This window comes from Penicillium longicatenatum (genome assembly GCF_028827895.1).
Source record: "Penicillium longicatenatum strain IBT 33135 chromosome Unknown contig_3_segment0_segment0, whole genome shotgun sequence".
Taxonomy (NCBI): Eukaryota; Fungi; Ascomycota; class Eurotiomycetes; order Eurotiales; family Aspergillaceae; genus Penicillium; species Penicillium longicatenatum.
Genome location: NW_026643121.1, coordinates 2,989,503 through 3,002,962, shown reverse-complemented (window position 1 = coordinate 3,002,962; position 13,460 = coordinate 2,989,503). Strand labels below are relative to the sequence as shown.

Here is a 13,460-nt window from a genome sequence, read left to right as displayed (position 1 = left end):
CGGATAGTCGACTCGAGGGTCGAGGTTGATTCGCTCGACAGAGGCCGGCCGGAACACGCTGCGAACTACAAAAACCGGTATGACTTAACATTTTTCGCCCCAAGCCTAGGGTCTCCCCTACAGGTTGAGTATCGACTGTTTATTAGTGTCTTAGCACTGGCCTCTGTGTCCGCGTGATGGTCAGATGTTGGAAAGGGAGCCGTTTTTTTTTTTTGCGGTCGACACATCCAAGAGCCGCGGTTTTCCTTCCGAAGCCTACTTCCCTTTGCAGTGAGGAAAGAAAAAACAAAAACAAAACGTCCCACTGCCTGACATCATCTCTGGGGTTCAGCAACCCAAAGCTCAAAAAGTAGGCCGCCTCAAGCATCAAGACCATGGCGAGGTCACACGGGATGAAGATCCATATGTTGGACATCACTGCATGGCCCGAACGAACCGTGGAGACCAACGATCCCAACTCGCCGAGACTATGTCCCCAATATCTTCAGGCGCAAAAACCATCTGCGCCATAGTCACATCGGGATCAGCCAAGTCCAAATGAACGATTGTGTGACTGATATGTGATCCGTTCAAGTCACAGAAACTCAAAAGATAATACACAGGCGTTCCATCGACAGGCTGATCCCTGCTTCCCCGTTTGCCCGCCTTCATGCGGCTATTGCTCCCGGGGACCACCAGAAGCCTCTGCGCCAGCCCACAAGTGGCTAGAATTGCAGGGAACTGTGAGCAATGGAGCACGGACAAGCGCTCTAGACGCCATGGGAAGAGGAGCATCTCCCCACTTTCCATGCACACATTCGATGTCTTGCTTGGCCTCAGGCCATGCGAAAGAGACCACCTCTGCAGGCCGTCGGTAACGCAATTCGATAAGAAAATTCACTTCCGGCGAGAACTCGTCATCATTGGTCCTGGCTTTTTGCTGACATAGGACTACCCAGGCTCCAGTCCGAAAAACAAAATTCAAAAATCCTTGAAGAGCCCAAGGGCCCTGCCGCAGAAGACCCATTGGGAAACTCCGATACCCTCTCAACAATACAAGCCAATGCTTGAAGCCATGTACACTGCACCCTAGCCGTGTTCTCTGCATGCCTTGCAGCCTGACAAGTGCCAATATGCCCCGTCGAACACGCATCCTGCCACCGAATTACACCGTGTCACCACCCTCCTCCATTTTTATTTCTTTTATTCTAATTGCCCACTTTTGCCCGAGGAATTAAAATCGAAAACCTGGAAAATAGTGGTTTCCTACTTATTCAAAGGGCCTCGCAGGGATGCTACGCCAACAAACTACCTTCCACGCCCAATCTCTTTTCCCGTTCGTCTCGCCTGGGCATCGGGCAGCACAGCAATGACGCGCAGAGCACAGCAACAAGTGAGCAACGAGGGAAGCCTCTTGTCTGCCTCGTCCAGAATTCCCACATCGTCATAGCCCCAACCATCTGGCCATTCACCGGCGGCTGATCCGCCCCTCTCTGAGCCTCGCTACTTCGGTCATACCAAAGGACCGGGCTATGCAGTTCGTCCAGGTCTTCATGAAACCCCCGGGAAACGAGTCTCACCATCTTCACCATTCTCCCCTTTTGTCCTCAATGTATACATGCACCTTGTCAACAAAGCTAACGAAGTTGCATGCGTTGCACACGAGCCCGGAGTTTTGGTCCGAGGGATTCCAGACAGCACTGTTCCCCACTCACATACACGCAGTTGTGCTAGTTCATTCATTCCCCTCTAGTTTCTCAGCCCATGAACCGCGACCACGTCGGTTTTCTGCTCCCCCCCCCCCCCCCTGTTATTGAGCCACTGCCCCAATTGGTTTCGGACTGCATTCTCTCCCCTTCGATCAGAATATCCAATCCCCAAGCCCTGAGTCGATCACCGTGGAATTGGACCAGACGGGACAGGGCGAGTGGGGTTAAGCGGGGATTTATTTTTTCACGATACGCTTCCTTCACCGCCACATGCAGCGCCATGACTGGCCGGTTGCCGTCGCCAACTCATCCTACTTTGCCGCTTTGGGCCGCTGTCCTTTTTTAATTAATTTTTTTCTAGTGTCCTTTTGCCTTCGTGCTTGTCCCGGATCTGCCTTGCGGAGCCTAAGAGAGAGTTTGGGTGTTGCATTTTGGATGCAGGGATTATAAGGGTTGTTGGGCACGATCTAATTCTTTGTCGGATACTCACGGCCCTTTTGGCGTTTGTTTCCAACAAGGCAAAAGATTCTCATGCAGGATGCAGAAATGAGAAGCCATGATTCATAATTGATTGTTTCAGACCTGATTTCTCAGTCCACGGGAATACATCACCTAAGAACTTAGTTTTTAGTTCTCAGTATGCTGATACTTGATAGGCATTCTCATATGAATACAGTATGTCATGTTCTTTGGCCCCCAAGATAAAACCTTCGCCCCCTTGATTCCAATCTTCGTGGCGACTGGGCAAAACTTTGCTCCGTCGGTTCTTTGATAGGCCGGAGACTACACTACGTACCCGAATTCCTCGCGCCTTGCGTTTCAGTGCTCTGACCGTGTCGCTTTTAATCGAATCTACTCGAGCATCACCCAATGCTTAGATAAGCAGGTTCACTCTTTGCGCTCGTATAGTCCCACCGGTTCTTGCCGATAGTTTTAACAGGACTGTACCTTGTACATGCAATGTTCCATGAGTGAAAATGTAACGCGTCTATAAATTTCGATTCAAATGGTTGTAGAGCCAAAGTCACGTCATGACGAGCCACGGCTAGAGCCAATACCCGAATGCATCGTATAACAACTCACTAGTATATGCACCGACATTGTCCATTCAGCTTACTTCAGCTCCCATGCGTGCTACGTATGTCGTTGCATCGCATCCTGATATCTCATGAGAAGACCTAGGATACAGTCAGATATACGACGCATATGCTTGTCCGAACCTACGTTTCAGGTGACTGGCCAAATGCCAGGGTTAGTTTTCTACCAACTCTTAGTTAGTACGTCTGCTACGTCTGCGACGTGCTTTCTCTGATGGTAAGAAAAGCTATCTCTCGAAGACTCTCCTTCTACCCTACTCCAGAAGCACTCGATAAGACAGATTCGAAAGCACCCCTTCTCATGCGCCGAGCTACGATATTGGTAGGTTAAGTGATGACGAGAAAGAGCAAGGGGAAAGAACGGGATAACAAAACAGCCAGGCGAGTAATTCAACGCTCATTCGGGGCAACTTAAACTATCTCTATTCAAGATAGACCCACTCTAACATCTTCTTCAGTCTTTCGGTACGTCAGTCACTTCTACTCCCTCCATTCTCTGAACTCCTTCACGATTTATTTATTCTTCTACGTCAAATGCTTTCTCCGATATACTTGACCCTCAACCCAACCACTCATAAAAGCACACGATGGGAACAAACAGTAGCAACAAGATGACAGAACACCCTGGATAGGACTGGAAGGCAAGCCAATCGCTTTTTAGCTATGAGATATATAAATGGGTAGAGCTCGATGCGTGATTGCCCATGTCATTGAGCTTTAATCAGCTTTAAATCTTATTGAACCCCCGAAAGGCCCGAAGAAAAGAGGAATAGTCTTTCCACCGCTTTTCTCCATACAAAGACATACCATACTCGACTAGAAGACTCGCTTCATCCTGTTTTCAAGAGCCAGCAATTTTTAGAGCCAGGTATGTACCAATTCGGTAGATTTCGAGTCAGAAGAGCATGATATACTAATATGGACAAGAATCGCTCGATTACAGTCTAGAATAGCAGAGCATGTCTAGATTAACTCGTTCACCGAGTCCATAGTCAATAGCTTCATACCTCGCCTGAGAGACCAGGCTCACAGCCACAGAGTCACAGATGCAGATCCTTATTGGTATTGGTTCAATTCTTCCTCACAGCTGGCTTTAGTAGACGAGCCATCTTCACCGTCTTTGTGGAAATGACTGACTGTTACCATTCAGATAGCACCTGGTCAACCCTTGGCTGCGGGGATGCTCCTCCGAAGATAGCCTCCCGTGGTTCTACTCCAAGTGCTTCCATTATAGTCTTCAGCCACCCGGCGTCGCTCTATGCACTCACTGAGAGTAGCGGCCGCATTTCTTTTGCTATCATAGTCACCGCGTATACTTCAAGGTGTAACCTGGATTAATCTCATTGAGGGACTTGTCGAGACAAATCGAACCGCGCTCGGCACCTGAGTCACTCTTTACGGATAGCCTGGCCGACAGCAGCAGAAATGAATGTTCCAAGGTCGGACAGAGGGATGACCTCGGAGCAAAACTTCAATATATTAGAATGGCGATTGATAGGTTGATCAAGTAGCAGACAGTAAGAAGAACTTGAAAATGGATTAAGGCTGCTAAGTAGGAACTAGAGTGAACAAGGTTTTGGGGCGGCTTTATACATGAATACCGTCATGGGTGTAAAAGATATCGATCTACTGAGATGGAACCTTTCTTGGGCACGGAAGAGGTGAAGTAAAAAAGCCTACTCGTGGACATATACCTGCATGGGAGCGGGGGACGATGAGGGCCTTGTCACATTCCAAGGTTTCTCTGTGATCTTGGAAGATTTGTCTCACTATCTAGTACAAATGCCACTTCCCAAGTGCTGAACCTTACGTTGCTACAGAGTGACAGTGTATTCGGTCTACCTGAATTGGTCTGCCGGCGATGATTAGTGCGATTCGTAGATGTGATCGGTAGCAATTTTTCCGGAAGACAGCGATTAGAAAGTCCCAGATCGCGTGCCTTCACAAAATGGCCCTTTCCTCTTGCCACTTACCGATCCACGGGTACATGTGTAGTGCAATTTCGCAGGTCATTCTGTGTGATTCTATCAATGAGGTATGCGTAGATCGAAAATTCAGGCCAGATCTGTGATTTGATCTAGTTTCGGCGATCCACTCAGTCCTTGCATGAAACTCTTACCAGAAATAATGTAGTCACAAGGTACGTGGCACTTCCTTCAGCTGATCTAGAGTAACTGTGGCTTCTATTGCAGGAACGGAGGAGAGAATCAGCTGTTTGAGGTATGTCTGGCTTGATTAGAAAACCGTGTAACACACTTGATACATGAAAAGCTCTCTGGGATAGTCTCTGTAGCGTGTCTACGTATGCCATTTTTTTTCTTTTTCCTCAATATCGGTATGTCTCCACGTCTGTAGAGGCAATAGATAGCTCGAGGCTCTATAGCCTACGAGCCATAGCTCTTGTAGACTAGAGAAGAAGCACAGAACCAATAGCGGCCATGGGGAATCTGCGTCTTTTTCGGGTCACAATGATCCATTGGGTTGAGGGCTGTACCGGCGGGACGGGTCGACCCTGCAGCGCGCAGATCAGGCACGCTTTGATATTGGAATATTTGCTTCTTGTATGCAGTCCTAGCTTACCTGTAAATTAAAGAGATCGGTTACAGAGCAGGTACATGATTCTCCACATCAAGCCGTCATCTATGTTCGGATCAACGATCGATTTTAGCTCTAGCGGGTATGATCGGAATGTGACAAGTACCGAACTGGAACAATTCACGACAACGTCGCCACCTCCCAGGACTGTGCACAGCTCTGTAAAGACGCTTCTACCTCCTACTGCTCTTTCGGGCCCAGTTATAATCGATGCATTGTCGGCGATGAGAACGAAAAGGACATGGTTACTGGTGCAACTGATGTGTTCCTCATGAAGAAGGTGGATGACGACCCTTTCGCACCGAATACCAATGATCCATTCGCCCCTGGACAATGTGACGATGATCTCGAGGACTGCCAGAATAATAAGCAGAAGTGCCAGGATGGTCTGCAAAAGTGCTAGGCCGCGCTCAAGGCAAAGGGTCTTAGGTTTACAAGTGCACGATGTGAGTCTTAAATCATTGTGGAAATTGACAGCCCCCGAAGACAAAAAAACTTTACTAATGGAACCTGAAAGGCGATCAGCACGATAAGGAGGAGGTGGAGGTGGCTGGTCAGAAGTACAAGATCTACTGTGACCGACGTGAGTTTCATTCAAATATTACTCCCAGCAGATATTGAGATCGGGGCTAATTATATCGCAGACCACAATACCAACGATCCCATCATCAAGGCGACTGGCATCCCATTCGTGGAGTGCATCGCGCTGTGCAACCACAGAAGTAGCTGCACTTATGCGCTCTGGAAGCAGGCCGATGGCCAAGTTTGCCATCTGTTCAGCCGTCAGGTCTTACACTACTGTCCCTGGTGTCATGTCCACCACCACTGGTGACAAGGACTGGAAGACTGGCGTTAAGAAGGTCTAAGATCCCGAAATCGTTGCCCGTCTTAGTATCGATGGTTGGAAATGTGCCATTTGGAAGCTTTATTGTCGTCGTCTGAGCCCAAAGTATCGAAATTCAACACACGGGGTCCTTTAGGGAATTTTACTTGCGCCTTTCAACTCAACCTGTGTTTTCATTGATGGATTGATGGATTGATGGAAGGTGGGATATTGGCCTTGCTTCAATTTGCGCGAAACACGCTTGGTTATTACTATTCGCATACATTCATTAACTATCCTATATTTCGTTCAGCTAGTTATGGCCCTTGAGAGATCAAAGACGTCTCTCTCTCTCTCTCTCTATATGTAATTTATTCCCAACGTGACTAGAATTCTTAGTCTTTGCCGTTTCTTCGACTTTGTAATGTCTTCCTCACTGACCATCCATCCCGGGATTTTCAAATCCAATGAGGACACAGAACTCGTCTGTACGGGTAATAGATCCGTCGAGACAATATTCGAGTGACCTCTAGTCCGCATGAGGAGCTCCAGCTGTGCAATGATGTGGTATCTAAGCTACAAAATTGCGGCTTCAGTAGTTACACCATAGATCGAAAGTTCATAGGTACCAAGGTGAATTATTATTGACAAAATACAGATCCAGAAGTTAGATCGGTCCAAAGCTGTCGTTATGCGCTCGTAATCTGGTATCTCAGGTGAAAGAAAAAAAAAATTTTAAAGCAAATAAAACCAGCATCATGACTGATCACTGGCAAGAGATAGAAAATGAAGGACAGCCCAACCCGGGCTGGAACGCCATGTACTCGGGTCTCAGGGCCAAAGCAAACCAACCCCTCCACATCGACGGGGAAGATGTGAAAAAAAAAAAAAAAAAAAAAAAAAATAATACACATAACTCGGCCGTCCGATAAGAATGGAATGGAATGCCGCATGCTGAAGTGTGGCGAGCTGGCGCAATGTCCAATGCAATAAATGCGATGCTTATGTCTTCGGGGGATGGATTCGTAAGTTCCAATGCGATGGGGAACCGGCTGTAACGAACACACAACAAAATGCACATGCGCCGGGTGATGAACATGTCTTTTGTCTGTATTCCCCCACTCCTCTTCCGTGTTTCAAAAATCAAAAACCCCAGTTGCACCGTGAACCGTAAAGCAGAAAACCGTTTCGCTCGATCATGTACTGGAGGTGCAAATAAAAGGCTGAAAAACAAGCAATCGAGAATATAGTGTCAAATAATCAAAGTTTATCGCCGTCTCAAAAGCAGATGGGATAGAACGGGAGCGTGGTAGACGTCATCATGCAAGATTCGTCTCCACTAACGGCGAGTAGTGGTTTGTGGATTGCCAGGATGCAACCGATCTCGAAGAAGGAGAAGTGGTTGATGGCTGTTGAGAAGTCCCATCATCATTTTGCCCAGTTCGTTATGCTTGATGGGCTTAGTGACATAGTCATTGAAGCCCGCACGTGCGGCATTCTCGATTTGTTCTGTCATCGCATTGGCTGACAGAGCCATGATCGGAATCTGGGGGTAGTGGTTCTTTTGCTCCCAGGCACGGATGTCTCGACAGGTATCGTATCCGTTCTTGATGGGCATTTGAATATCACACTGAAATGTATTAGCTAGACTCCCCTGCGCGAAGGAGAAAAGGAAAACTTACAATAATGAGAGAGAAGTAGCCCGGCTCTTTGGAGAAGACCATATCGATAGCCTCTTGGCCATTGGATGCAGTCTCCGACATCAGCTTGATTTTGTCAAGGTATTTCAGCATAACCTAGGTACTTGATTAGCATCATCGGAATTCTTATCAAAGGAATGAATGGGTCATACATCACGGTTGGTCTCGTCATCTTCAACGAGTAAGATGCGATACCCCTTGTTTCCAAGCTGTTCCTTGACCATCTTGGACATGGATTTGAAGTTGTTGTTGATTTCGCGAGCCATATCCTGATTGCGATCCTTGCTCAGCTCGCGTTTGCTCTCGGGATCGAAGATGGTCGAGAAAGCAGAGGGCTTGACAGGCTTCGGCACGATGAAGACCTTCTTTCCCGAGGTAGCCAGCTCTTTGACGCGAGTACTGATCTGACGTTTCTGGTACAAATCTGAGATGATCACGATCACAGGAGCATTGTTGGGCTCACACTCGGACACATGTTGGATAACCTCCAAAATGTCATCGGTCGCAGGCAGATTGAGAACCAGATGGGTGCAAGGCACATTGGAGCCCGATTGCGTCATGTCCTTCCACTCATCAACATCCGACAAAGTAGTGATCTTGTAAGGAACCTCGTGTGGTACAACTTGCTGGATGTGTTGCTTTGTCGATCGCCGTGTATTGTCAAGGGGACATAGGATAAAAATCGAAATAGAACCTTGCGGAGCAACTCCAGCCGTTGTGGACACTTTGGTAGGAGCTTCAGAAATGCTGACTGGTGGAGTCGAACGAACGGGAGGGTTTGTTACAGAACCATCTAAACTTTCTGTGCTGGATTGTTGCGGGTTTGTATGCGCATGTCCCTCGGTTTTTGGCAAGTTCAATGTTGGTGACTGAGCAGTAAAAATATCCGGAGTTGGGGGAGCAGAATAGGTCGACGACTGCAAGTTCACGCCCTTGGTGTCAGAGCTTGCGCCAGTGTTGCTAAAGGTGGGTGAGTGAGACCATGATGCAGGAGAATCAAGCCCCGGGGAGAGAGTGGACGGATCCTGTAACTTAGGATCAAAGTTCCGCAGCGGGGACAGTGCATATTGATCGTAAGATGTTGTCCTAGATGTCACTGGTCTTCTAGAGGCAGTCGAGGCTTGGCGGAGTAAATTGGGTCTCTCAGAAGGTGATGGAGGAGAGGGAGCATCAACCTTGACGTTAAAGGAGAATTTGGCTCCTTTGCCTTCCATACTGCTGGGCGTGAGCTTGCCGCCATGCATTTCAACAAGCTGCTTGGACAGGAACAATCCGAGTCCACTTCCAGCATTTTGCTGTGACCCATTCTCTCCCAATTGACTAAATCTTTGCATGAGACGGTCCGCATCAGTCTGGCTGAAACCTTTGCCGGTATCTACAACATCAAATTCCAAGAAAGTCTCAGTGGGTTCAATGTTGAGCGACGCGTCATGACTGAGATTACAGCAGATATAGATTTCGCCCTGAGCGGTAAACTTGACCGCATTGCCGACAAGATTGATGAGGACTTGGCGGATACGGAATCGATCACCGATAACCATTGATGGCACATCTTGAGCCATCAGGTAATTGATCTCGAGACCTTTATCAATGGCTCGGGAAGCGATAGTGTCAATCACATCCTCAATCATGGATCGGACATGGAACCAAGAGCTGACTAGAGACATCTTGCCGGCCTCAACACGAGAAACATCCAAAATATTGTCCACCAATTCACGAAGATTGATAGAGCTGTTCTGGATGGTATCCAGCATTCTCCTCTGGTCGCTGTCAAGCTGCGTATCAAGGATGAATGGGATGGTACCAAGAATTCCGTTAAGAGGGGTTCTGATCTCGTGTGACATGTTACTGAAGAACTTTGTCTTAGACTCCATTGTCTTATTGAGTTGACGCTCAAGGTTTTTGCGGTCATTTATGTCAGTACAAGTGCCGTACCACGAGGCTTCTTCACTGCCGAAGCTGCTTGTTTCAACAAGAACCAAGCGAACCAAATGCCATCGGAAATCACCTCCTCGGGACCGAAGTCGAATTTCAGTGGAATAAAAGACACGTCCATTTTCATCTTTCTGCAAAGATGCAACGCCACGCCTCACAAGTTCGTCCAGTGCGGATGAAACACCGTGCACTTCGGAAGCATGGCCGCTTCCTCCATCTGCAGATTTGTTTCTCTCAGCGGATCCATGGGTATTACGTCGCGTGTTTGAGGAGAGTCCGCCACATTTCTCCAAATCATCTGGATGAACATGCTTGGCAAATCCCAGATCGAGAGCCTCCTCGAGCGGCTGTCCGGTGTACAAGTTCCATTGTTCATTAACAAATATCAGGCCACGGTTTTCAGTCGCCTCAAATACAACTTGGGGGATTGAATTCGAGAATGCCCGGTATTTGGCATCAGTGGCAAACTTCTCCCTCTCCTGAGCGGCTACTAGCTCAGCAGAATGCTGCTCATGGATGTCAAGGAAAGAGCCGATCCAGTAAAGAACTTCTCCGGTTGAAGACAGCAACGGGTTTGCTCGAAAGATGAACCAGCGATACGCACCCTCATCGTTGAACCGTCTCACGCGTACTCTTTCAGTGAACTGGGAGCCTGTTCGCAAAGCATTTTCCCATTCACTAAAAACATGATCTCGCTCACTGCTGTGAATATTTTGCCAAGGATCTCGCAACCTCTGTTCCTGGGGCTTGCTCCTCCGGAACGCATCAAATTTAGAGTTGGTCCATATCACTTCGCCGCTCTGGGGTTTGGCCAGGAAGAGATGAAGTGGAATCGAATTGAGCATCAGCTGTGCTATAGTGTCAGAAAAAGGACGGGGTAGTTCACGTTGCAGCTGAGCATAAAATGAATTTGTCGATGCTTGTCGCGACGATGGTTGCGTCGGAGAGACCAGTGATGGCGGTCTCATATCTTGCATTTGAGATGTCATAGAAAGGCTCGGATCTTGGGGATTGGTTTCTTCAATATTGGATGCGCTTCCAGTGAATTTCCCGGGAGAAGTCGGAGTTGATTCGGCAGGCTTCATCTTAGCTTTAGGTATCCGTTGTCGATATTGCGCTCCGTTTTCACGGGGATGCTTGGGATGCTGAGCAGTGAAATAACTGTCGGTGATGTCGCGTCCTGTGATTGCTGGGGATAGACCTGCTGAACCCAGTCCTGCGTGGCCAAGTTCAAAACCAGGAGTTCCAAAGCTTGAGATAGCAGGGCTAAACTTTGTAGACGAGCGGTCACTTGGACTGGCGACACTTGCTCGGGCGGATACAGAGCCCTCATCCCCAACAGAATAACTGACATGGCCACTCAATCCTGCGACGAGTTCCAGCTCGCTGCTCGCATCAGAGAAGGTGCCACCAAGACCTAATAAATGACCGTAACGTGGAATTTCCACCTTTGTCGTCAGTTGACGTTCGAGTTGACTATATTGCTGAGCCAAGCAAAACGAGGTCGTTAAGTGAGGCATGAGATCTGTGAGGGATCTACGAAGGTTGGGCGGGTATGGCATAATTGTGGACAGCAAGGAGATAACGGCCACAGGAAACATTAAAGTTGACGAGGAGGGTTGGTCAGAGCGACCCCGGTGTAAGAGAGGGATGTGAATCACGGTCTTGGAGTGGTCGACTCCAATGGCCTCTAACGGACGTGTGTTGGAGTAATCATGGGCAGGTGGATTCTTCTCAAATGCACCTTCGTCGACTGCATGACTTGTGAAGAAAGGGTTTTGGTCGGCATGTGTGCGAGGTGCTGGAGAAGGCGCAGGGGATTGGGACCACGGTGACTGGGGGGCCTGCTCGTATTCATCATATTGTCGTAGGCCCAAGGCAGCAAGGCTAGTCGCAGGTTCCTGTTGCAAAGAAACCGCTGGAGCAGTTACATGAGTCCTGGGCGGTTCAGTCCCTGGCGTAACTTGGACGGTCTCTAGTGGACTCCGGGCTAGCTTGCTAAAAACATGGGCTGAGCTCTCTGAATATTCTCGCGTGAGGATGACAGGGCTTGTTCGGCCAAACAGCTTCACTACACCAGTACGTTTGATGAGAGGGTCTGACTCAACCTCCAAAGGTCTTGATATAGGAAACACTGCCTGTCGCACAGGGGTCAAGTTGTCCGGAGCCTCACTCGCTTCGGTTTGTGGTTGAGGACGCTGACTGCTCGAACATGGCGCAATATCGGCCGAGAATTCATCTGCAATACGAGCATGCTTTTTCTCCAATTTGATGCTGTTGGACTTCAACAGTTGCTGGGATGAACCCTGGTCCAGAGGCTGCTTTTTCCCATGGCCAAACCCGGCAAAAGAATGACGCGAAGACAAGGGAGGTCGAGATGAAGCCTTCGCGGAAGAGCTCGAGAAAGTGGTCGAGATCTCATCCGATGCCAGGTTTGTCTCGTTGCTAAAAGTCCGCACGACAGGTGTGTCCGGTGGTACATAGTCATGCGAATATGGTGTCTGGCCAGCATCTACTGATGGGCTACCATGTTGATTGAATATCGCCTTTTGACCCCATGGCACATTCTCTAGATCTGTCGCATCGCCTGGAACCGCAAGTGATACCCGCTCGGCGCCGTAATTTGCTTGCAGAATATCAACGAGGTTCGACCACCATCCATCTAACCCGGCATCCGCATTCAGCTTCAGCGTCAAATCGTACAAATTGGGAGTGGCAAAATCTGGATCATCGGGTATAGCGGTTGCTTGGGCTGGTAGAAAGCTTGGTGGAAACGAAGGCTGTACGGGGGTGGGTTTCTCCTCTGGTGATTGGGATCCTGACGACCTCAGCTTTTCGGATGGAAGTTTCAAGCGAAACTGGCCATCACGTCCTGCTTGCTCCGAGCTAGGTTTCATCGAGTCTTGTACTCTGGGGAAGGGGTAACAAGGTGTTTGGACAGCACTTTGGTTGGGGGATGGGGCTTTGATAGTCCCTCCGGAGCCCAGTGAGCCAGATGAAGGTTGCGCGATCGCGTTGGGCAGGTCTGTCACAGACGAGGTGGATAGGCATCGTTTCTTGGGAGGCTCGTTCAACTGTCCAGAAGGGACCTGGTTTGGGGCCTGTTGTTGCTGCATTTGTTGATACACAAGGAGCTCTTCCATCTGTCTTCGCAGCTCCTTCAAAGTTTGTGAACTCCGACCCTGGTCTTCCTGTCGCTCGCCGATAGATCGTGTATCCTCTGTGATCGGTGTTAGGCTGGAAACCTGCTCGGCAGAATCGCCCCGCGAAAAACGAGGTTTGCGGGTTGTCGACTTCGCTAATCCATCTAGCCCGAGTAAAAGTCCATCCTTGGATCTACCTGCATGATCATGGTCCAGGGGATATTTCGGCGACCGCGGGGCTTGTAGGAGGGGAGGTTGCGATACCGCAACGGGCGACACAGTCTCTGTTGGCGATGGGAAGGGAGGGCTCCTCCTGTTATGCACGTCCCCCATTCTTTTCGACACTCCGAGCAAATCAATACTCCTGGACGACGACAACGCGGGAGCAGGGTGAGGCGTTCATGTCTCGGCCGCAACGGTCGGTTCGCAAAATTCGTGGGTGGGGGGGGAACGCAAAGTCGTTCACGCAGAGGCTTAAG

The 13,460-nt window shown here is 48.9% G+C and overlaps 3 protein-coding genes across 3 annotated transcripts; 1 reads left to right on the top strand and 2 right to left on the bottom strand.

Annotated features, from left to right (window-relative positions):
• Window positions 1–655: 655 nt before the first annotated feature.
• Window positions 656–1,006, bottom strand: N7484_006476 (uncharacterized protein; the record flags this gene model as incomplete). The annotated part of the gene is made up of 1 exon (XM_057116894.1): window positions 656–1,006. One exon carries the CDS (start codon window positions 1,004–1,006, stop codon window positions 656–658), a length of 351 nt encoding a protein of 116 aa, XP_056972777.1.
• Window positions 1,007–5,427: 4,421 nt separating this feature from the next.
• On the top strand, window positions 5,428–6,246 carry N7484_006475 (uncharacterized protein; the record flags this gene model as incomplete). Its single annotated transcript, XM_057116893.1, has 5 exons — window positions 5,428–5,462; window positions 5,582–5,766; window positions 5,898–5,963; window positions 6,025–6,076; window positions 6,132–6,246. The coding sequence occupies 5 exons, from the start codon at window positions 5,428–5,430 to the stop codon at window positions 6,244–6,246; spliced, it is 453 nt and encodes a 150-aa protein (XP_056972776.1).
• Window positions 6,247–7,542: 1,296 nt separating this feature from the next.
• pkhB (putative sensor histidine kinase/response regulator) lies at window positions 7,543–13,314 on the bottom strand (the record flags this gene model as incomplete). The annotated part of the gene is made up of 3 exons (XM_057116892.1): window positions 7,543–7,833; window positions 7,886–7,999; window positions 8,056–13,314. The coding sequence occupies 3 exons, from the start codon at window positions 13,312–13,314 to the stop codon at window positions 7,543–7,545; spliced, it is 5,664 nt and encodes a 1,887-aa protein (XP_056972775.1).
• Between the last annotated feature and the right edge of the window lie 146 nt (window positions 13,315–13,460).